Genomic DNA, 25,657 nt, shown 5'->3' on the forward strand with positions numbered 1-25,657 from the left:
TATAGGTCAAGGTATTGCCTTCGACACATAGTTTTGGCTCACACCAAACAGAAAGCTATAAAGGGTCCCCAAAATTACTAGTTTAAAACCATTCACATGGGAAAACCAACTGGCTGATCCATATAGATGCTTTTGATTGATAGATTAAGGGACTATTTGTCAACTGATATAGTGTCAGAATATAAATTTTGTATTCTAGTTACATATAGAATGTAAAGTCAATGCCCATGGTACAAAGTTTGTACAGATAATCATCTACCATTTCCTAAATCTTATAAAATATATATCTTTAATTTTTTTTCAAGATACAAAAATTGTAAATCTAATCTTGAATCAAGACAAATTTCTACAAATGGTATGAAAGATAAAACATGTACAAATATATTATATCTAAATCTTATATTTTAAACTTCCTCTTAAAAGGCAATACATTGGCATCAAAACAAAAATGTATTTTAGTGAGACATTAACTAACCTCGTGGCAAGTTATAATATAAACTATAAAGTCTTCTAGAGTCAGGTTCATAAAAAAAAACTGAGGACTAAGATTGGTCGTAAGTATACTGAATTGTTCATGACTTAAGATCATCATCAATCTAAGTCGTAATTTTTTTGTGAAACCGACTCCAAATATTATTTATAGAATGAATTATCAAAGAATTTTAAAATATATTAAATTTTCAACTTTTGACTAAACTGTGAAAGTATGTAGCACATGATTTAATAAATATCTTTATTTGGTCATGAGTGAAATATTTTTCAAAATTTAGATTCTTGGATAAGATACACTTTTTTTACATTTACTTTTTATGTTGATAAAGAGGAAAATGCAATCTTTCACTTTTTTTTTACATATTTCCACTTATTTTTATTGAATGGTCAATGTTTACATTAGAGGAGTGAAATACAGCACCCAAAAATCACTGAGGGTGAAAGAAAATGATTAAAAACAAAGATACATGACAATAAAAAAAATATTTTTTGATTTCAATCATTTTTTAAAACTTCTCTGCTCTTCAGAATTCAAATATATATAACCGTTTACTGTTTATTAAGTTAAATTTTAAAGTAATCAACAAGTGATTAAAATAATATACTATAAATAAACATATATATAGATTACAAAAGCACCATAATGTAATGTTACAGTAAGCATAAGTTTTGTTCATTTTGTTTTTAAAATCAAATCTAAAACTGACACTTCGCAATTATAATTGTCAACATATAGACAATCATTTAAAGCTATAATACTCTACAAACTTAAATATTCAAGTCAAGAACTAGCATGTTCGTCATCAGGAAATGGTAAATTTTGGCTTTTTAAAGAAAAATCACAAAAATTTCTTTATTGTCAATTTGTATTTATAAAAGTTGGCTGAACATCAAAGAAGCAGCAACAGATAACATGATTTTTTTGGGGTGCACAAAACTTAATGTACAATATGCAAAGTGTTAAAAATATACAGATATATATATATCACAATCCTTGGATATTAGATATATGAGTACACATTTACAGTGTTCCAGCTAGCATGAAATGGAGGGGCGCCGCGCCCCGCCCCCGAAATTTTGCGCCCCTCTGCCTTTTTTAAGCGCCCCTGCGCCCCTCTGTGCCCTTTTGAAAAAAAGTTTAAAAAACAATCTTTTTTCCTCATATCGTCGCCATTTTGTTGAGTTCTTTATACACACACTTCATTAAGACAACAGATTAAAATTGTTGACACTTGTTACCTGATTATAATCACCTGTTTGATTAGAGTCAATTACTTAATCAGGTGAAATTTACGACCCTGTCTAATCCCTTTACCCTGAAGCACCAAACATCGAAGTTAAATGAATTGATTATTTAAACACCTGATGATGCAAAATATAATTTATAAAATAAATGTGAACGGTGTTCATTTCTATTGTATTTGTTATTTATTATGTCATTTAAAAAGAATCATTCCAATAGGTCAACACGCAAACTGCATGAAACATGATGTAACTTTGACCTCTGTAGCAGAGTTCAAAAAATTTATGGGTGACTGAATATTCACAATTCAGATCGTTTTTGTTTTGATGTTTTTATTTTTTAAACTGATCTTTCAAACTAGTTTTAATCCAGAAGAAAGTAAAAACATTGCTTGACTGTACCTTAAGTTGAATATCTATATCCAAATTAAATTAATTAAAACTGTAATCCATGATCACAAATTGAATGCTTTGTTTACAATTGTTGAAAGCCATGTGCTTTTTGGCGGGAAAATTCGGGAAACCCCGTATTAACAGGAAACAGTTACATTTCATTGTTATTTATAGACAGTAGGAATTTCATTTTGGAAATCATTTTGATTACAACTGCTAAGATTTATTCATGAAAAATTATAATAATTTCTTGGGGGGAAACTGATAATACTTTTTTTATTAAAATAATTTACATCTAGGGGTATGGAAAGGGGGGCTGTTTTTTTTGTTTTTTTTTTTCAATATTACAAATATATATAAAGTTCACCAGTCTGAAAATACATGGTTAAATGGATTTTAATTCTGAAAAGCTCATGTTTATTTCAGGCGCGGATCGAGAGGGGGGGGGGGTTCCAGGGGTTGAAACCCCCCCTTTTTTTTGGCCGATCAATGCATTTGAATGGGAGCATATAGCTGGAACCCCCCCTTTTACTCTGGGTTGGGAACCCCGCCCTTTTTAAAATGGCTGGATCCGCCCCTGTATTTAATTCCTTTATTATTTCCATCATAATAAGAAACAAGCTACATGTATAAGGTATTTCAAACATATATTTTTGGCTTTTATATAAGAACATTCAAGACTATTAATATGTATGTGCCTGCAGTAAAAACAAACCTGGTAAGGCCTAAAAAAATTCTACAGGGCCCTTGAAAAAACTTTTGGATCCAGGCTGGCATTCAGAGAAAATGTTAAGTATTGTTCCTGACTGTATTGCAGATTTATGTGAAGTTTTTAAACTGACATGCACAATTCATTTCACAAGTGTAATAAAAATAATTCTACAAAACAACGCAGCGCATCGCGTTGCAAATTCATCTTAGACCTACCATGCATTAAGAAATATGTCTTTATGTGGTAATATTAAGTATTTGATTTTTTTCAGTGAGAACGCGCTAAAGTGCCCTTTTTAAAAACGCGCCCCTCTATTTTCAAATCCTAGCTGGAACACTGCATTTATGTCACTTTTACAATAATATAATTGTAAATTCATTGGCTACCTGTTTCTACAGTTAATGGTTTATATGAAAACATATATAAATTCTAGATATAATATGAAATCTATTAATCAACAACATTATTTTCAATATGAATAGCACTATAATATCATCTAGCCACCTGAGTATAAAGGAATCAAAATATAATATTAGAGTTTTACAAATATCTTTTAAAATTTTTCCCTTAAACTAACATGTTTAATGACATTTGTTTCTTTCTAGAACAAATGTTTTGGAAGTTCACATGTAACAGAATTGTCACTATATATAAATATAGATATTGTTATTACTGAATGAAATGATTGAAATATCAAATGGAATATACAATAGTTCTCATGGTCCAATATGCACCAAATGTGCTTAAAAACTCCCCAAAAATATCAAGCTGCAATTCTGTGCTGGTCAACTAAATGGGCATAAAAACAAGAGGCTTTAAGGTTTCATTCATCTGACCTCTGCATGACCTCTGCATTATAAGCAATATGAACAAGGGGTGTAACTGAATGGATGTAGGTTGGTGGACTCTTTCTATCACCATGAACTAAAGAATAAGACGACTTCTTAAAACTCAATTCAAAAAGCCTGATTCTAAGTTTGAAATAAAATTGAATGCAAATTATCTCCCTTGTTAGGAATTTTACTTGTTTGGTGCAGTATAGGGCATTGGTGGAAGTAGATAGACATTAAGGGGTTAATGTAATTCACAAAATTTAAGCTGAATTATCTATTTTGATTATCAGTATACCAAATAATAACTGCAAAATAATTTCTTCCTAAAAAATGTAAAACAAAAGTTGAACACCTGGTAAAGCTGGACACCTAGCATTGCCCAATTTGTTGTATATACAGCAATATTTACAGTCAAGTAATGAATCTAATTTGACCAATTAGAACATTAGAAGACAAACAGAATTGCCAGCAAGCATTGTAAGTCCTGCCATTAGTCAAATCATATGCTTTATAAATAAGAAGTTCTCTTGTAATATTAAATAACAATTAAATACATAGAATCATAAAATTAAACATTTGTAATACATTAACAATAATGATGAGGTAGATATATTTGCCATTTATCATACCATTTAATTAACTATAATCACAAATAATATATGTTGGATTTCTTTGATCTCTTACATAAATAATATATTACAATAAAAGGCTTAAAGATATATTGTTATTGACCTTTTGTCAGATATTCGGATTTCTTTAGGTTTTATCCATGAATTGCCAATTAAATTTTTGTCTGCTTACCCCTACTTTTCTTATCATAATTGTTTTATTATAAATATCCTTATTTGAAAATCTTATAACTCCAAAAGTGGCAATGTTAAATGAATGAATGTGCCCGGAGAAACTACCATCCTTTGATAGGAAAACTGACAATCCTAGTCAATTAAGATTGGAGCTGAGTGCATGCGCACTAGCGGGGTACAAACACTAGCGGGGTTCAAACTCTTAACCTCAGTGTTGAATGACTAGTGATTACAGAAGTAACTACTTAGACCACTCGGCTACATAATGCTTTCGAGTTGAAGAGTAAAAGATAATCAATTAGTGGCTGACATTTTTTTCTAACCCAATAGTGAATGATTTTATTTTTTTCTGTACAAATTGATTATTGAGAAAGAAAAGTGGAATCTAAAGAAGAAATGTAACAGTGTGCTGCGAGACAAAGTATCTTAGAATGAGGAATGTATCCTCATTTGTAAGATGTATCCTCATTCTAAGATACTTTTTTTCGCAGCACATTTAATGAAAACGGACTTTTGATTTGTGCTTTTTAGTGGAATAACTAATGCCAACATAAAAATTAAAATTCTTCAAAAGCTACAATTTCAAATAAAATTTAAAAATAAAATGAATAAAAAATTAACAAAAAAACATGAAACTGAAAAAAATGTATCTGCAAAGAGATAGTGGCTTTCTTACACGTCTTATGCTGCTTTAAATAATTGACAGATTCTTCCTAGACTATCCTTATTTAAAACCTGACATAAATGCTCAATAAAATATGAAATAATCTGAATAATACTGAAATATCTAAATCAAGATTAGTACAAAAAAAAGATGAACTCAACTGCAAGATTGTTTGGATATTTGAAATAATAAAGAAAGCTAGCATTCTATATAAATCTTGTTTTTTTTTCAAATTATTTGTACAATTAGTGAGGCTCTGGATGGGGTAACAGAATAGAGAATAATGGGTAAGTAGTCAATACTATAGAAAAATGATTGAAAAAATTAAAGAATAGAGAAAATAGACAAATCAAAAAAGAGTAGACAATAATGGGTTGCTTCAATTCAAAAAATGGCCTAAGAAATTAAAGATTACAGAAATGATGTACCCCCATCCAGACCCTAATAAGTATATAAAAACAATAAATCACAGTAGACATATATTACAATACAATTCTGAACAATAATTATACATTACAATCCCCCAATAGTTTGATCACAAAGGGATCTTTTATAAATGAGGTATATAAAAAACATAGGAAAAATGTCTGCTGCCTGAAATTTGTTAATGGGAATTTTCTTTTTTTGATTCATTTTTCTTTATAAAATCACTCTGTAAAAGTCTGTAGAATAAAATAATATTCATAACTGTCATAACGGCTAATCCTACACTGCCGATGGAATAAAATATCAACGGGACGAGATCTTTGTTGATTAGCAACCATCTACTCATCCATGCCATCACAGTTATACGACACACAACAAATGTTCCTAAAATAATAGAGAATCAATAATCACAGTTATATAAATTCAAATAATCATTAATCTAATCAAAATAAGTTCTCCCCACTTGCTACTCATTTTTGTTCTTTTTTTCATTTTGAGAGTCAGGACGCCAAGTGATGAGAAAAGCTCACCTTTTTTTGTGAGCTAATAAGCCTTGAATCCTACCTGTTTCTAAAGCTTGACAAATACATTTTTTGACAGTGTACATATATTGTATGTATATATAGATTGCATATTCATCAAACTTACAAAAAATATTTTTTACATAAAGCCTAGTTGTCTTATTTCCAAAGATACATCTCCAATGGAGGCTTCGTTGTTTCAAGGAAAAGGAGCTTTAGTGTCAGTTATAGATCTACATTTGACATCTAATTCACAGTGATCAAAATTTTATAGACTAGAACAGGAAATTAAGTTTGAATTGTAGATATCAGTGTGACCCCAATTGTGCTGGACAGTTTTATAACAATGAGGAGGTGAAATATATAAGTCAAGTTAAGCCTTTTAACATTGGTTTCTGCGAAAGGGATCTACGACAATAACAATTTGAATTAGAATGTTGACTAAACATAAACGTACACCAAGTTGTAAAGTTTCTTTTTAATACATGTATTCAGTTTGTACATATATAAAATCGGAAATAACAATGTTTACTTACTGTGGATTCATTTATTTTCGTGGGTACCAATTTTCGTGGTTTGAGGAAAACTTGCATATTCGTGGGTATTTAATTTCATGGTTTTGACAAAGTATGCATATATTCCTTTAGAAAATTTGCAATTCGTTGAATATTTAAATTTGTGGTTTCCCGATACCCACGAAAATTGGTATCCAACGAATAATAATGAATCCACAGTATCTTGTTTATCTTAAGTGGTCATTAACCCATGTGACCTTTTTAATGGCAGACTGTATACAATGGTATAATCTTTTGTTAACACTTAAAACAAATCCTGGTTTTATTGAAGTGAAAATGCACTTAATGTTGTGGAAACTTACAAACACTTGTAGCATATGACACAATGCATGATCTCTAGATAGTTTGTCTGATGACCATGATATTTAAAAGTACATTTAAATGTTTGTAGAAAGGTTTAAATTGTTGGAAAAACAAACTTTATAAATGTTTTGTTTAGAATAAGCCTCACTAATATTTATACTATATTCATTGTAGTTTAACTTTAATTAAACATTTTTTATAAGAATACAAGTTATGCATACTAAATAATGACCCAGTATGGACTATATATCATATGCTTGTAATTGTAACACAAGCAATACATATATTTGTAACAAGCACTGTTTAGCTTTTAATAATTACATGAATAATTGAGGAGGTCAGCTTATGGTTTAATTGATCCTATTAGAAACTCTGACATATATGATAGCATGCTGATCCAGTCATTATTAATAATAATGTTTGGTATAGTTTAATTTTTTTCTAATTCTTGTGTACATACCGGGTACTGTAAATTTTGAAATAATAAAGAATCTAAGGTTTAAACTACCTCTGACAAAGTTGGCCTTAGGCAGATTTGGCTTTATTTTATGTCCTTTTAAGTCCTTTTTGATATATAGGTCTTTATCTGTTTGTGTTTTTATACATCCTTTTGCCATTCTTATATTCAGCTTTTGAGCATTCTAAATAAAGGTAAATCCATAAAATTGCTTTGAGTGCAAGAAATTAATAACATATGCTTTTCATGATTTCATTTATTCTATATAATAACTTATAATACATATCAAGGGCCACAAGTCCTAAACCTGCCCCTGACTGAAAAAATTGTGTTTTTTCTATATATTTTTTATTGACAACCAGGTTCCCTATTTTATTATAATTTGTGTTGTCACTCAGCAAATCCTAGATCCACTGCCATTTACAATGATTGAATCTGATATTTGTACTTACCTAAATTAATAAGACTGTTGAGTCTATAAGCACTATTATTTTTGGAATATCTACAGATTTGTAACAACTGTCTAATATGTAAGAAGATGCTGTTAATTTCTATCACTAAGGCAACAACTGCATATCCAATATACAACTTTGTTACTATGGCAATACCAAAACAAATAAATATCTGCAAAAAAAAGATATAAATTTAATTAAAATTGAATATATTATTTTATATTAAATAACAAATATGAATAAAGGATATACATTATGTATTTGTCAATGAGACAACAACCCTGTGATACAAAAAAAAAACAAAAGACATCTAGCAGGGGAGTTTCCAGGATATTTGAAAGAGGGGGCGGAGAATTAAATTTTTTGCCAAGTGGAGCGATGGAACTTATTTTTGCAAAAAAACATAAAATAAATATAAAATGCACTAATGTAACGGTTCCTGACTTGGAGCATGTATATTTTATAGTTAATGTGTAAGGGTTAGACATTTGTGTATGCTGAATTATCTCCATTACTTGTCTATGGTATATTCTATAGTTAATGTGTCAGGGTTTGACATTTGTTTATGCTGAATTATCTCCCTTTCTTGTCTATGGTATATTAAAATGATTGGATGAATCTTTACAGCAGTAGACCAATAACCAAAATTCCAAATCCTACAGTATAAGGCGTTACTAAACATTTCAATAGTCCTAGGCTAGGATTTTATGAACGGGAGGCATAATTACGGTTGCCCTGGTAGAGGTTCCATGGGAAAGTTCAGAAGCTCCTGGGTTTCAACAATTTAGCATTATATTATGAAGAAACCAGACTAATACATATCTCTCTATTATTTTAGATTAGGTTCAGGTTTTTTTGAACGATACACATGATACAAAACAAACAAACAAACACTGAAGTATAAAGCTCATTCGTTCTAAATATTGTAGGCTTTAATGTGGAATACATGATTGAATATGGAAAATTGACGTCATTGTACAACAGTACTAAATCAAAGCAATCATGTCACTGTCTAGGTCCGATAGGCGGTACATGAATAAATATGGTGCTTGAACTTGATTGCAAAATGTAGGTCCGATGATGTCACTTAGTTACTCACTAATGGATTTTGAAACAATATGATACCACTAAAGCCTATCCAGATTGGGAAGTAAAAATGCTATACTAAATAAACATGTTACTAGTATCAATATGTACATTAACGCAAAACTTAAAATGAACACAGAACAGTCACTGTCGGACTCAATGAATGGTTAGACTAGACTGGATTCATTAGAACCATTTTACGCTGATTTTTCATGGCATATAATAGCCAATCATTTTAATATCATAATGGAGTTTAATGTCTCTGTGAATCTGAATTAATATAAAAAGAAATCAGATTATGTATATATTAAATGAATATAACAAATTGCCATATTCAATATAGCAGATTACAATATTTCTAATTTTTTTTATTTTTGAAAAGGATAAAACCCATGGGACCATTACGCCCTTACCTGGACGTGCCCCTGTCTAGAGGTCAATGTATTCTTCACCAGAAGACAAAGACAAATGTACATACAATATAATATCCAGCTGTACATCACAGAGTTAAACATGCAAATTTTAACATGCAAGCTGCCACAATGTACCAGTCTGCAGGAACATGTTTATATGATGCCCATTGGAACCCTACAGGTCTACTCTTACTCATCAGTGATACATACTTTACACGAGCAACATGACTGTGACACATGTGGATCTGCTCACCCTTCCAGAGCACCTGTGATAACCCCCAATTCTGGTGGGGTTCATGTTTCTAAGTCTTTAGTTTTCTATGTTGTGTTTTGTGTACTATTATTTGTTTGTTGGTCTTTTTCTTTTTTAGCCATGGCGTTGTTAGTTTATTTTTGACTTATGACATTATGAGTGTGAATGGCCCTCTGGGATCTTTCGCCTCTCTTATATTTCATGGTTAAAATCATGAATGTTTCATGAAATTTCATGATCATAATTCATGAAATTAATCTTAAAATTTACATAGAAAGACATGAAATATTTACCTGATTCAGAATGGAATCAAACCCAAGAACTCCTGCACTTGAAGTCAGGTGAGGAGAATTTGGGTAACTACCAGTATATATAAGACTAAATATATAAAAGAACAGAGTTCCAGTGTCCCTCGTGTTGCACTTATATTATATTTAATTCAATTGTACAAAGAGAGCTCTAACAAGACCTGATGGAAGACAACAGACAGACAGACACCTGGTATTTCCATGTCCCCTGCAACATGTCACGCAGGGGACAGAAATTGATTTTGATATTCAACCCTCAGACTAATATAGATATACCTTACACCAAGTAAGAAACATGATAACATATTCAATCTTTGTTCAAAATTTGATATGGAATTCATACAAGTTAATCAAAAAGCTTTCAGTGTTAGTTCTTGGTACATGTATTAAGGTAGATCACAAGTATATAGTTTTTGAGACAGATTTTTTTTATAATTTGCCAAAATGAAGATTTTACTATGCTCTTTTCAAAAAATTAATAAAAAGTATGGGTCACCGTGCTATTTTTCAAGCTATGAGGCGTTAAAAATTGCCAAAATTTGGATAGTTTGTTCATGAAAAAACACATTTGTTTGCATAAGAAAAATTCTATGAGATAGAATTTTGAAATAAATTGTGAGAAGAAAGGTTTCATAATATGTTTTAAGAAAATAAAAAGAAAACATGGTGTCACCGAACTTGCTTTCTTGCTACAAGTAAAAATAAAAAAAAAACCTATTAGCTCAGTATAAATTTTGTACTAAAAGAGTTATCTCCCCTTAAATGGCTCATTTGAAAAAAAATGATTTTAAAACCCCCCAAAAAATTATATTTGTTAAAATATTTTGTATAATACGATTAATTAACAAGTTTCCTTTAAATAGAAAAAACAGTCAAACCATTGAATTGCAAATCTGTCTCCAAATTTGCAGATTTAGGCAAATAACTAGACCGATTTTGTACTGTGATTGTACAATCCAAGATGGCGGTATACCATGAATCTACCTTAATGCCTGGTGAGAATAATGAATAATCAATTAATATCTACAAGTATTCTATAAAATAGGGATGGTAATTATTGGAAGCATTAATAACAATACAAATGCCCTTCATCCCTTATAATGATCAGTCATATGCTCACACAAGAACATCAGTGAAGAAATTATAACAAAATAGATTTCCAATTGTAACATGCAAACATGCCACTGGATAATTAAGTAAATGATGAACAATATAAAACTAAGGAGATGTGGAATGATTGCCAATGAAATTTACATCCAAAGACAAACATGACTGGCTAATTAACCATATCATGTTGTATGAAAAATAAATCAAATGTTGTAAGGTGGTCTATAAATCAGGGTATTTTAGGGGTACGAGCAGTCTGGTTGTTGTATGGTGGTCTATAGTTCAGGGTATTTTAGGGGTATGAGCAGTCTGGTTGTTGTAAGGTGGTCTATAGTTCAGGGTATTTTAGGGGTATGAGCAGTCTGGTTGTTGTAAGGTGGTCTAAAGTTCTGGGTATTTTAGGGGTATGAGCAGTCTGGTTGTTGTAAGGTGGTCTATAGTTCAGGGTATTTTAGGGGTATGAGCAGTCTGGTTGTTGTATGGTGGTCTATAGTTCAGGGTATTTTAGGGGTATGAGCAAGCCTGGTTGTTGTAAGGTGGTCTATAGTTCAGGGTATTTTAGGGGTATGAGCAGTCTGGTTATTGTAAGGTGGTCTTTAGTTCAGGGTATTTTAGGGGTATGAGCAGTCTGGTTATTGTATGGTGGTCTATAGTTCAGGGTATTTTAGGGGTATGAGCAAGCCTGGTTGTTGTAAGGTGGTCTTTAGTTCAGGGTATTTTAGGGGTATGAGCAAGTCTGGTTATTGTAAGGTGGTCTATAGTTCACGGTATTGAAAAATGCCCAGAACTACAGACCATCTCATACCATTTAACAACCAATGTTGTTATTAATGTAAAAAGGAAGACTTGGCACTTAGTATAGCCCAATTAAGAAACCCTGGATACTATTCTTATAAAATAATCCTATAAAGATTTTAATTTTATAATAATGTGGTCTTCCTTCATTATATCAATCAAGACAAGAAAAGTAAATGTTGTACTATGCAATGATAATGGAATGCATTTCTTTTATTATGATTTTTCCCGTAGTATAGACAGTATAGACTAAATAAATTTCTAAATATTATTAATATGTATGGCCAATTATCATGATTATTAAAAAAACTCAATGAACTACTTCAAAATGGAAAAAAATACCCTATTAAAAATTTGACTTTTTTTTTGCATGTAAGTCAATGTCGGAAAATAAAAACTTTGTAGATTTGTCTGTTTACTTTATTGTGTCTATTTTGTACTCTGCTGTTATATAGAACTATATTTAATTATATTACTAAAATTTTCATGTTGCTTACATATGATAATGTTATTATATAAATTTACTATAACATAATTTAATTGTGTTTATCTTTATTAACTTGTAGACACAGAGACTTGATTAACAAAGCATTAACTAATGCTGTTGTGACAGTTGTTTAGTATCTGAATGAGTTTCTTATAATATACTATAGGATAGGTATGAATTAATACCAACAAAGCATACTAAGACTGAAGTAAAATATATCTCTTATCCCTGACTTTTTATTTAGGAGCCCAAGTTAGATGGTAGATTATAATTCTTATATCAAAATCGGTCAATGGCAATTTTTTTCATATCACATCCCTTCTCCTTTTATTAAAAAACTTGTAAAGTTGAAACATAAATATGATATTTTGGTTGTTGGCATTTTTTGTGTTTATTTGGCACCTAAGATTAAAGTCTCATATTAAACACACCATAAGGTTATGCAAGTAATTAAGTTTTGCAGTTGGTAGAGTTTAAAATGTCTGCAGTGTTTATTATGCATCAATTTTATTTTTTTAATTTTACTTCATAAATATGTAGAAATTTGTTACTGCAAAGGATATTTATTTGAATATTATAAATTAAAGTTTAAGTAATTTTAAGAGAACTTCAGTTGCGGATTGTTAAATTTTAATGCTTCATATCTTTACAACTGTTAAATGTTTACATTCAATAAAAACAACCCCACCTTCATATGCATATTAGAAATTGAAGCCTTGGAAGATCTTCAAAATATTTACTAGACAACTGATTTTTATAATTTTATTTTATTAGAAAGTAACACTGTAACAGAATTCTCTTACTTTGGAGCAGAAATACATATAGTCCCTGAACTTCAGAAGTATAAGAATTCTACAGTTTATACTAAATTTTAGATAGAAGTTGAAGGTGTGTCAATATCCACTTGTGAAAGTCTAATATTTAAGTTTCACATTAGAAAAGAAATTGAGTATTTTTAACTAACAGTGGTTCAATAATATCAGTATGTACTGACATCAATAAAAGTACATTTTAAATAATATACAGAACAGACACATTCATAAACTTTACTGAATGTCAAGAGTTCAACATTGTTCATAGATTGTCCATAAAGATATGTAAACTTTTAAACAAATAAAATTATCTAATAGCATATCTCAATATACTGAACTATCTCATCAGCATACATCAATTGGAAATTAAAAACAATCGTAATTGCAATATTTATCTAATGTGTTCATAGTATTGTAGTATTCTGTACTGTACCAATATAAATGAGTGTATATAAAATACATGTATTAGGAAACCAGCTTCAATAAACTACATGTAAATTCAATAATTATTGCGTGCATTTATTATTGCGATTTTGTCATTAAAGACTAAAATGCGATTTAAATTTTTGCGATATTGAGAAAAATCCTGTTTAATAAACTTTAATTCATATGAAAATTCAAAATACGAGTTATGCAAATATAACCCTGTTGCCTTTTCGCAATAATAAAAACATTGCAATCATTTCTGAATTTACAGTGTCCTCATCTCAAGGGTTTTCGTACTATTTAGAATGAAGTGTGAAGTCAAAATTTCCATTGACATGATTGAAAGCATACATAGTATGAATTCATATAACATAGGAAAACATATGATCTGACCATGTAGCCTCTACAGTTTTCTATAATGTTTTGCTCATTATTTAAGGAGGTACAGTGACCTATAGGTTTTTGCATCCTATTAATTTGGTCGTGTGGTGGATATTTGTCTCATTGGCAGTAGTGGATCCAGAGGGGGGGGTCTGGAGGTTGGACCCCCCCCCTTTTTTTTGACGATCAATGCATTTGAATGGGGACATGTGGTTGGAACCCCTCTCTTTATCCTGGGTTGGGAACCCCCCTTTTTAAAATGGCTGAATCCGCCCCTGCATTGGAAACATAATGACACCTCCATTCTTAATTTTCAATATTCAGAAGCCACCATCTTTTACACGTTGTTTAGTGTTTCCTTAATGAACATAAATTCCATGTTGGCAGATTTTCTAGTACATGTTATATGAGACCTGAAAGCTAAGTTCATTAAATTAAGATAATAAATAGATTTAGATGAAAGGTATAGTTAATGAAAAGTCTTTTCATCTAGTGTTAAGTCAACAGGTGAAAATCAATACCTGGCAATACAAAATACAGCAACATACTACTTTACATCTGATAATTTAGGTACATGTACATATAAAATACAAATTGTACCTGATATGGAGCCTTTATTGAAATATTTGTAATATTAATGATATGAAAAAATAACCTAACAAAAGAATTATGATTTATATAAAAATAAAAGTCAATCAAAATACATGTGATAATTTTGTTACATGTACATATATATTAATACGAATACCGTTAGTACCTAATATGAAACCTTTATTCAAATATTTTTAATATCTAAGATATGAAAAAAAGATCTAACAAAAGAAATAATATGATTTGTATAAAAATAAAAGTCAATCGAAAAGAAGTTGTTATCTAGTTGACAGATATTTCTTTTATTCTTTTTTTCTCTCTCATTAACTTATTGATTCCAATGACAATTAGATAAATGACAAACTGGTTTCCTGTATGAGATGACAAACTGGTTTCCTGCATGACAACAACAAATCGTGATCTCTCCAGTTGCTTAATTGCTTATCATTTCTCCTATTCACTTTCTAAAAATTGAAAATAAATCCAGATGTTTATTATAATTACACAAAGAATGCATTTCCTTTTTTTTTCCTTGACTCCCAAAACTTAAAGGGGCATTAGCAATTTAGCATGATAAGCTAAGACATAAAGATGAACAAAAATACGATTTTTTAAATTTGAACATTTATAATTTTGAAATAATGAAATAAGATTAAGAATTAATTAGCAGTCTAATTGCACATGCTATAGTTATCTGTATAAATCTATATTTAGTGCTGATTAGCTATTTAGACTTAAAGTTATGTGTGTATTTGGTTATAGGAAAATATATAAATTTTTAATTGTTTTCTTATACTTGGATATCTATTTTAGTATGTAAAAATAAAATATGACAATTTGGGTCAAATTGGTGACCATGAATTTGACAGCTAGTGCCCCTTTAAAATCTAAATATATTTGTTTTTCAATGAGTTATTTTTGCTATCACAAAAAGGCTAATAATATTTTTTATTAATCTTAAAAAGATTTTAAATAATTAATAATAATCTAACGAAAAAATCATATCTTAGATGCATTAAAAATATAATGTTAAAAATTTAGTTCAAGGTTTGAATTCTTTCCTGTTCTTTAACCTCCTTTCATAAAACTTTTATTACAATCGAATTACTTTTAACTAATTTGTTTAACACTTGGCCATGTCTTTAAATTAGCATAGTCATATTTAAATAAAGTTGTTGAAGACCTTTTTTGAACTATAATGGTTTACTCTTACAAATTGTGACTTGGATCGAGAGTTGTCGAATGGGCCCTCATACCACATCTTCTTATATCTATTTAAAAGATTCATGATAATAGTTTATTACTGCTGATTTTAAAGGAGTAGGTCCAGTAAGGGCCCATTTTGGCCAAAAATTTCAGGTTCATCTGACGAAAGATCGGGGTCCAAAAGTTAATTATTTAAAGTTTTCCCAACATTCTATGACTGATGACAAAAAGGGGCCCAAATAAGCATTTTTCTTGGTTTTCAAACCATAACTTTAGTATAAGTAAATAGTAATCTATGAAATTTAAACACAAGGTTTATGTCCATAAAAGGAAGGTTGGGATTGATTTTGGGAGTTTTGGTCCCAACAGTTTAGGAATAAGGGGCCCAAAGGGTCCAAAATTAAACTTTGTTTGATTTCATCAAAAATTTAATAATTGGGGTTCTTTGATATGCCGAATCTAACTTTTTGACGCCACCCCCTTTACTCCATAATGACGCCTTTTGACGCCTGTGTAGTACCTCAGTTGAAACGCTTTGACTACAAAATGTCTGCATCAATTTTTGCGGTCGTATAAAAATGGCATTTTTGCATCAAAGGGAGATAATTTGGAGCTTTTTCAATGATATCCATATTTTAAGAGTCACCTGGGGACAACACAAATTGATTTTTTGGAATGATTTTTGTACCATATGATAAAGTAACAACTACTTAAGGTAATAAATAAAATTTGTAACGAAAAATAAATGTTTAATTTTTTTCTGAAAATCTTATTCCCCCAAGCCTACATATATTTGAGGAGTGAGCCAGAGATTTACAAAATATAGGTTATAGAACTGTTTATGAAGTATAAATAAATCTATGTCTTTTGGAAAAGTTGTATCATTTGCAATCATAATATTACCACATCTCCTTTTTTTATATTATTGTACATAATATATGATACTGAGAGATAACAATATTGAAGTTTCAATCCTTTCACAAAAGGAACGACATATCTTTGTGACTCAAGAAGTGAGCAATGATCTTGAAATAAGTTTTATCCTTCTTACTGAAACATAATAGTTGGTTAATTCAAAGGACTTACCACAACTTGGCGGACCATTTATGCAAATATCTTACCACATAGTGGCCCATTAATGCAAATATCTTACAACTTGGTAGTCCATTATTGCAAAGGTTGTACCACATGGTTGCCCATTCATGCAAATATCTTACCACATATAGGCTCATTCATGCAAATATCTTACCACATGGTGGACCATTCATGCAAAGGTCTTCCCACATGGTGGCCCATTCATGCAAAGGTCTTCCCACATAGTGGCCCATTCATGCAAAGGTTGTACCACATGGTAGCCCATTAATGCAAAGGTCTTACCACTTGATGGCTCATTCATGCAAACGTTTTACCACATAGTGGTGCATTAACGCAAAGGTCTTACTACATGGGGGTCCATTAATGCAAAGGTCTTACCACTTGGTGGCCAATTCATGCAAACGTCTTACCACATAGTGGTCCATTAACGCAAAGGTCTTACTACATGGGGGTCCATTAATGCAAAGGTCTTACCACATGGTGACCCATAAATGCAAAGGTCTTACAACATAGTGGTCAATTAATGCAAAGGTCTTACTACACGGTGGTCCATTAATACAATGGTCTAACTACATGTGGCTCATAATCCAACTTTTTAGGTCAAGCAACATGATGGTGGTCCATTAAATAAAAGGACTTACCACAACATGATGGCCCATTAATTCAAAGGAATGTCTGTTTCTTTGATATATCAACATATCCCACATATCATACACAAAATATCCTGAAAATACACAATATTCTGTATTACATCATCATATCAGTATCTCACACACAGACATATCTTTCACAAAATATCTCTTTATCAAATTAATTCAACTCTAATGCAGATTCCTTAACTGCTGACCTATTGCTTGAATGACAATTCTGAAAACTTCCAATAAACATTTAGTGTCCATTCATGATGATTTGCAATGCTTTCCTTACAGACTTATTTCTGAACACTTTGTAGTAAAATGTTTATGTGTCGCTTTATATTTTTTTTATATTTCAAATCCCATTGTCATTCATGATGGTGCAATTTCAAAATAGCAGCATGACTGGGGAGTTATGGTATAAATCAAAAGTGAACTATATAAACTTACCAAAAGAAAAACTTATTAGTGTATGTGCTGAATTGTTGTATGTTTTTATCATATCTTCTGCCATTTTAGGAGTTTCATAAAAACTGAAAAAAATATAAAATAACAATTGATATTACAAACCAGATAATCATGATAATAAACATGATGAAGGTCATAATGATTTCTCAGGTAGTTGGAAAAATAATGTTGACTTATTTACAGTATAATCATGATAATATACACGATATACTTTTAGTTAAACATGAAAATATAAATTTCTGACACAAAGTTCTTTTGAATGTAACCCTTGAGCCCCCTTCATGACCTTAACTGTTATATAAAATTAGGTACTAATGCTTGAAATAGAATTCTTTTGAATTTACTATGAGCAATATTTATTTTTCCTGGTGTATAATCATGCGTTTTTACACCTTGTTAAATTCACACTGCTCCCACAATTACACCAAGATCTGATAGCAAATTTATTTCTTATAAACATCCCTTTTCACATTTCTATAACATGTATATATATGTATGTCTAGCGCGCCGGTTACAATGCAGGCGATTTTGTGTCACGATATCTCAGTAGCATGGGTTCGAATCGCTGCGAGTGAAGAACAAAAAGTTTGTGAAAGCAAATTTACAGATCTAACATTGTTGGGTTGATGTTGAAAATCAAATTTTTTATGAAGAAATCACTCTTCATATTTTGTTAACACTAATCATTGCCTAAGAGTCAACAGAAAAATAATAATGTACTATCTTGTGGTAGATCTTTTTATTACTTTTAGTCAATTGACCATTTAAAGCATAATCTTGTTGGATCATATACTATTAAAGAGCATTATCATGTATGGTGTACATGTGTATCAAGTTGTATAATGGCAACTGATTTACTTGTTTTTAAAATCCATTATCATTGCTTATCATCAGGTAAAGAAATACATGTATAAGAATGTAATCTTAATTATCCTCTATGCACGTCATGCTTGTAACTTCAGACTGCAATATTGGGTTTTGCATAAAAAATATACATTAAAATAATAATCATATTTATAGTGCAGGTGAAAAGTTGAAAAATATCTAAATGTACATGTACATGTCTAAGAAAACTTCCCTGGCAACAGAAGTGTAACATGCATGATATGGTTTCATACAGAAGCAATCTACGTATGTTAAATTAAATCAGGCAAGACAGTAGACCTGCCTTTTTGAAAATAACATTGCAATTTTACTTGATATTAAATGTATATATATACAGGATATACTTCATTGTACTTGCACGCATTTAAAGTAAAAATGTACATTGATGTAAGGTCAAACATCTAATAATTTTTTTTAAATAATATTACAAAAATAAACATGACAAAGCATATTCATGATATTTATAGCAAGCATTCAAGTATGTATACCATGTACATATATATGTATAACAAACAAAATGCATCCTGTTTAAAACTGTAGATTCAACAGCAAAATTGCAATGAAAAACCCTGGGGCAATTGGAGTATAGACCACCTTTCATTATCTTCTGTCATGATTGTGTTTCAGTTACTTTCATTCAAATTTCTTTATTATTTGGGCTTAATCTTCTTAATGATAGAACAAATTCCTATTCATACCAATATAATCTTATAGCTATTAAAGCAGTTTGTAAGTGCTGCCCCTAACACTGTATTTTCACTGAATTAATTGAATTCCAACAAAATTTGGAATTTCATAAGCACACGAAGTGTGCGAAATGGAATTCTAATTTTATGAATAACCGAAACAAGATATGAAACACTGGAATATTTTGTTGAGGTTATGATATGAAATTTGATGCAGTTGCTATATTTATTTTCATTGGCCTGGAAAATAAGAGTAGAGGGGCAGCACATCAAAACTGGTTCAACTATATATTAGTCATGTTAGTTGATATGAGCAAGATCATGCCACAGTAAATACAGAAAAGTGAACTGTAATAAGAAAGAAATGTAAATGAAATTATCTGTAACACACAGAAAAAATAGTAAACAATGGTAAACTGGTAAAAAGGGTTCGAGACATATGTACACCTACATGTAAACATCCCCTTTATAGCTTGTTGTTCGGTGTGAGCCAAGGCTCTGTGTTGAAGGCCGTACCTTGACCTATAACATGTATAATGGTTTACTTTTATAAATTGTTATTTGGATGGAGAGTTGTCTCATTGGCACTCATACATGTACCATATTTTCCTATACCTAGGAATATACAATCATTGTAAAGAGTGAACATCTATTAAAAACTGAACATTATGTCTTAAATTACTTTACAGTTTCAATCAACAATAAACTATGTATACATATTGTTCAATGATGCAATACACAAATTAAAAATATGCATTTTATTCACGTTTCATAAACTGTTGTTAAATTTTATTAATTTTATTTCATTTATCATATATACATGATATATACTGTATATTTATTATTATATAATATGTCTGTTTTTTCTGGACAATGAAATGCAAATAAATTTGAATAATGCATTTTGCATGCAGTTTTAATTTAATTATCATTTAGAAGTTTAAAAAAAATATAATAAGATAGTGATGTAAATGTTCTAAATGCCAGTATAAAAATTAAGAATTTGTTTCAATAAAATATAATATTGATACACATGATATACCATGTATATTGGCTTGACTGGTTGCTAATATTGTATTCTTGTGGTTAAATTTGACTTCTTGCTATTTAGTGAGAGTAGATACCACAGTCTTCATCATGTTCATGGTCTTGAACTTCATCCATCTAAATTCTTCAATGGATGACACAAACACTGACAGTTTGATTGAACATATATTAATGCATGTTTAAAGAAATTATCAATGTCACATTAATAAGATTTAATTAATCATATATATTTTACATATGGATGTTAATTGTTTTAATACCTGAATGTGTTTACACAAAATTTAATAACCTGAGGCATTCTCCATTGTGAGAAATGGAAAGGCATCATAACCCTGATATGGGCGCATTGCATTTACGCCAATTTTAAAAAAATCTAATCTTTCTTTTGCGCCACAATGTTATATTTCATTTGCGCCAAATAAAAAAACTTCATTTGCGTCATTTAACTTAAACTGAACAGTTGAATATTCTTTGCTGTATCTTGAATAAAATTTGTTTTTACAGCATTTCTCCTGGATGTTTTTTCATACTTATTTCTTATTCAAAACTGAGGTTTAAAATTATAAAATGTGTATATGCTTGAGGTGTACAGATGGACGTTGTCAGTTCAGAGTCCAATAGAGGAAATAAGTGTATTTTTTTATGATCACACATACGGTATATATAGCTTATCATATATGGACCATAATTTGGTATTCGGCCTTTGGTTTCTTTTTGTATCCTTTTTTATAAGTTCTAAAATTTTAACTTTTATTTTGTGGGTTGTGTTGGTGTTAGAATAGTATGAATAGAACAATTGAGTTTTTCGAGAAAAAATTAATACATTTTGATTCACCGTTTACGTGACAGGAAACCAAACAGGAAACCAATCTTTATTTTCTTTATTTTGCACAATATAATTCAAAAGGCATAAATAAACACCATTACTAGTGTTACTTGCTTCATGTTAATATTTAAAATCTATTTTCAATGTTATATTAAAGTTTTTTTTAAACGTGACAGGAAACCATAAGAAACCGAAAGCATTTTTTTAGTTTTATTTTATTGCAAAATCTGCTTAAAATAATCTGAACAGTATACTTTTTCTTAAAATCCATCTTAAATGTAACAGTATTATAAAACTCCTAAATATGTGCTTGTTTTGAAAACAATTAGTACAATTTATTCAGAATTTTCCATATTTTCTTCATTGATACAGGATACCATAATCGTTGTATCTTGATGTTTTGGCCAAAAAAATATATTTATATTTGGTTTTGAAATTCCAGTTATATAAAAATTAATTTATTCCAAATCATTGGCAATGTAAAATTCTTTAAATCCAGTAAAGAAAAAAACTTTTAACTTGGAATTAAAATCTTTAAAATAGGCACCATGTGATATTTGTGACCTGTACACCATCTACATGGTTTCCACATTTTAACCTACTTTAGTGGGCTAAAATCAATAAAGTACTTCCTTTCAAGTCATGCCTGGTAAAAGTTTACTTTTCCTTTGACAAGTTTATTGCGTTTCTGAAAAGTGTTTGCAGAACATGAATAAAAAAAAATAATTAAAAATTGTGACAAAGTTACCAACTTTGTACATTCCTAGTGTAACGGTATATTAACATGCATTTTTCATTTAATTATCTTTATTCACCTAAAATATCCAGTAATATTTACTGCTGAAGCAAAATCAATCCAACGAACATCTGCACCATGATAAGAGACGTAATTTCGATTGAATTTTCCAAGGACCCTTTACATCGTTATTGGGAAACGTAGTGTGTTTAAACGTCGGTCAAATTTGAAATCGATTTTGTCAAGTCATTGGGCATTTATTTTCACACAAGATCGTATGTAACATTATGCACATAGGAATAATAATAGACCCACGGCGCAATCTCTTTGAAAATTGTATTTTCCTTTTTTAAACAAGTCGAAACAAGTCTACAGATTATGTTTGCTAACATCCCATGGAAACAAAAACAATGTTTAGAACTAGTATATCGTATGTCCGGCTGTAAGGGCGTGATCACATGTTAGTCACATGTTTCACGTATGACCGGAAATGATTAGAACTTAAGGACAAAAACAATTTTAATAAATAACTGGACTTCTGTTTCGTGTGAAATGTAACGCAAACGATAACGTCATTTTCTTACTTAATTTTTACGAAGATCAAAACAAGAATGTAAATCATCTCTGATTTACCTGTTTGAACATCTCGCGAGAGTTCATATTTGCATATTGTTTTTAAGAATTCTATTACAACAAAGCAGATTACATCATCTAAAATTTGCGTTACGAAATCGGACACAAAAATCACGCCACTGTTCTTACATCTGCTACATAAATACTTATAGTTCTCGGCATTTTCTTCTCACTATTCTTATTGGTCGATGTTCTTTGTTATTTGAAAGCAAAAGTTACGAATTTGCCGGTGACGATTATCTATAAATCAGTCAGCGTTATGCTCTTCGGAAGCAAAAAGTAACGCGAGAAACGACACAAAAATAGGGTTGTAGAATCTTCGAAATTCGTATATTTCAATTTTTTTTCTAAGGAAGAGTAGCATACACTTGTATGTTAATAAAAATAATGGCATCTTTAGATGTAGTTACAACTTTTCTTACAGTAATTCAAATTTTATCACTTTTCTTTAGTTATAGGAAACGGAGCCCAATAGCAAATTATGGTCCATATGCATCATATTATAAATCATTTGGGTGTTCCATAAAACTTGCAAAGCCAGAATAACAACTGATATGGACAGAATTATAACTTTACTATAGTGTATAATGCATACACTGTACAACTGTCTCGCAATTATACTTCTTTTTAAATATGTACAAATTAACAGAACTGTGTTTTAAAGAAGTTTTATAAGTGTATGATTTTAAGATGAATGAATCCTGAGGAATATGTTTTATAATTAAAAAAAAACTGCATTTATTTTTTAAAGTGTTTTCTGAAGAAGAAAAAAAAAAATAATAATCATGATAATACTATTTACCTTTATTTACCTGTATTACATTGTATTCTTGGCGCAAATGAAAGGTTTTATTTGTGGTGCAAATGAAATATGGTTTGTTGCGCAAATGAAAGATTTTTTTGGCGCAAATGACATGCCAATTGGCGCAATAGCAAAGCACCACCTGATATATAGTGTACACAGGCATGACAGGGTTACATGTACCTAAATAAAGTAATCATATCTAGACATTGACTGTCAATGTTCTAATCCATTTTGAGATTCTAAGTCTAAAGCGAGCAACTGTTGTCCAATTTGAAAACAGCTCAAGGCTCTGGCAGAGGGTGGCCAAGTCAGAAAATCGCTTTAGAGTTTCGACACAGAATCATATAAGGTATTCATAGCAAATAAGTCCAAGCAACAACAAAAAAGTGGAGGCATTACATTCAATTTACCTTAAGCAAGCCCATGTACCAACAATAACAGCATGGACTAATGAAACTGAAATGTTTTTCCATCTCCAGGGAGAATGGCATGCACTGGCAGGAGTAAGAACATGTGCAATTCTACCCAATACATAAAATAAAAAGCTGGATGTTATCACAACTGTCAAACCATAAACAGCTCCGTCGAATTTCTCTGGCCATATTTCAGTATCGGTCATTTTAGGTTAATCTGAGACGTTTAAATGAACTTTGTCTCAAATGCATCAAGTCTATGTTATGTATCGTAATAGATCTACAACTAGGCCAAAATAATACTGTTATATAACGTTCCATTCGGATTCTCTTGTATCTTTTCATGCATCGCTGTGAAAATTTGAAAGTAGCACATGTGTGTATCACTGGTGAGACAGTGCCATTATAGAATTAATACACCATAAACACGTGATGGGTGTTTCTTTTACGGTACTTTTTTTTAATGTAAAGATTTTTTATTCTTAAGCATGCCCTGTAAATAGTACTTAAACTTGATAAAAAAAATCTTTTAAGTTCCTAATTTTAATGTACGTAGAAGATATTTTACAGTGATTTAATTCTATATAATGTGTTTTTGTTCATATTCACTGTGCTTAAACGGCTGTGCGGGGTAACTTAAGTTACCCACAGCCCAAGATGGCGGACTCTAAAATCGTTGATATTTAATTCATACAAAATGTACCTTTTGCGACGTTTTTCGTGCAGAATGTAAATATTTATAGGATTATTGAATAAAGAAATGACTAACAATTACCTTAAATTTGTTAATATAGAGTTCACTAAAGCGCAAGGTCAACTTTAAAAAATACATAAGATGTCCGTAACTTTTTGATCGAAACTAAGCAGACTGTCCGTAACTTTATTTTTAGATGTGGGTAACTTTTGATTTAAAATTTTAAGAATTATAATTTCAACAATTAGAAGACAATTAACATCATATTTGTAACCTTCACGTTTATACTACTCATTCACCACCAAATGTGATTTGATTAACGCATCATACTTACACCACAGAAGTTTTATGTGGGGTTTGTGGTACTCCATCCTGGTTATGGTTTGAACTTTTATTTACTGATGTGCGTCTTATCGACGTTTTTCGCTTGTCAGACCAAGGCTTTTCCATACTCTTTAATGATTTGAGTTTAATTATATGTTTGCGGTTTACCTTCACCTCTGTTTCTTTCTATGTGTATTTTGATGAATACTCTTTGACGCGGCTCGGTATCTATACATCCCACCAGTTAGTTATAGTGTTATGATTTTTTTTAATATGTTTCCGCGGGGTTTTGGTGATGTAAACAGAAAGATACGAGGACCGAGAATACTGAACACAAACAGAGAAAACGTTATTTAAATGGTATCTTTGTGCTTCTGAAGGTTATCGAAATGATAGTTTTAAACATAATTTATACTCAAATTTAAACACGTCGGATATCTTTTTTAAAGACTAGAACACACCCGTGATATCACGGGTCCGTGACTGAATTAAAGTATATAACTATGCGCAATCCTTATTTTAGTATTAGTATTGTCATCTGATAAAGTCATGTCGATTATAAGATACACAGTTTTTCTCTGCTTTCAAGTCTTTCTGTTTGAACCCGTTGAACTGGAACTTATCAGTTATTGGTAATATTAATTATTTGGAAAACAAAAGGTCCTGGAATGG

At 30.5% G+C, this 25,657-nt stretch overlaps 1 protein-coding gene across 1 annotated transcript; it reads right to left on the bottom strand.

Annotated features, from left to right (window-relative positions):
* Positions 1-841: 841 nt before the first annotated feature.
* Positions 842-24,310, bottom strand: LOC139528582 (TLC domain-containing protein 2-like). The gene is made up of 6 exons (XM_071324616.1): positions 23,965-24,310; positions 17,919-18,001; positions 17,475-17,557; positions 7,874-8,045; positions 3,191-5,949; positions 842-1,527 (listed from the first exon to the last, which is right to left on the bottom strand). Exons 1-5 carry the CDS (start codon positions 24,171-24,173, stop codon positions 5,744-5,746), a joined length of 753 nt encoding a protein of 250 aa, XP_071180717.1. The 5' UTR covers positions 24,174-24,310; the 3' UTR covers positions 842-1,527; positions 3,191-5,743.
* Between the last annotated feature and the right edge of the window lie 1,347 nt (positions 24,311-25,657).

The sequence above is a fragment of the Mytilus edulis genome, chromosome 6, assembly GCF_963676685.1.
Source record: "Mytilus edulis chromosome 6, xbMytEdul2.2, whole genome shotgun sequence".
Classification (NCBI taxonomy): Eukaryota; Metazoa; Mollusca; class Bivalvia; order Mytilida; family Mytilidae; genus Mytilus; species Mytilus edulis.

Bases quoted from the DNA above. Each gene is read 5' to 3' on its own strand.
- LOC139528582 (XM_071324616.1), bottom strand. From the start codon at position 24,173: ATGACCGATACTGAAATATGGCCAGAGAAATTCGACGGAGCTGTTTAT. The intron at 17,558-17,918 runs GTAAGTTTATAT...GTGTATTTTCAG, and splicing joins ACTAATAAGTTTTTCTTTTG to GATATTTTGTGTATGATATG. The intron at 8,046-17,474 runs GTAAGTCCTTTT...TTTTTTTTGCAG, and splicing joins TAATGGGCCATCATGTTGTG to ATATTTATTTGTTTTGGTAT.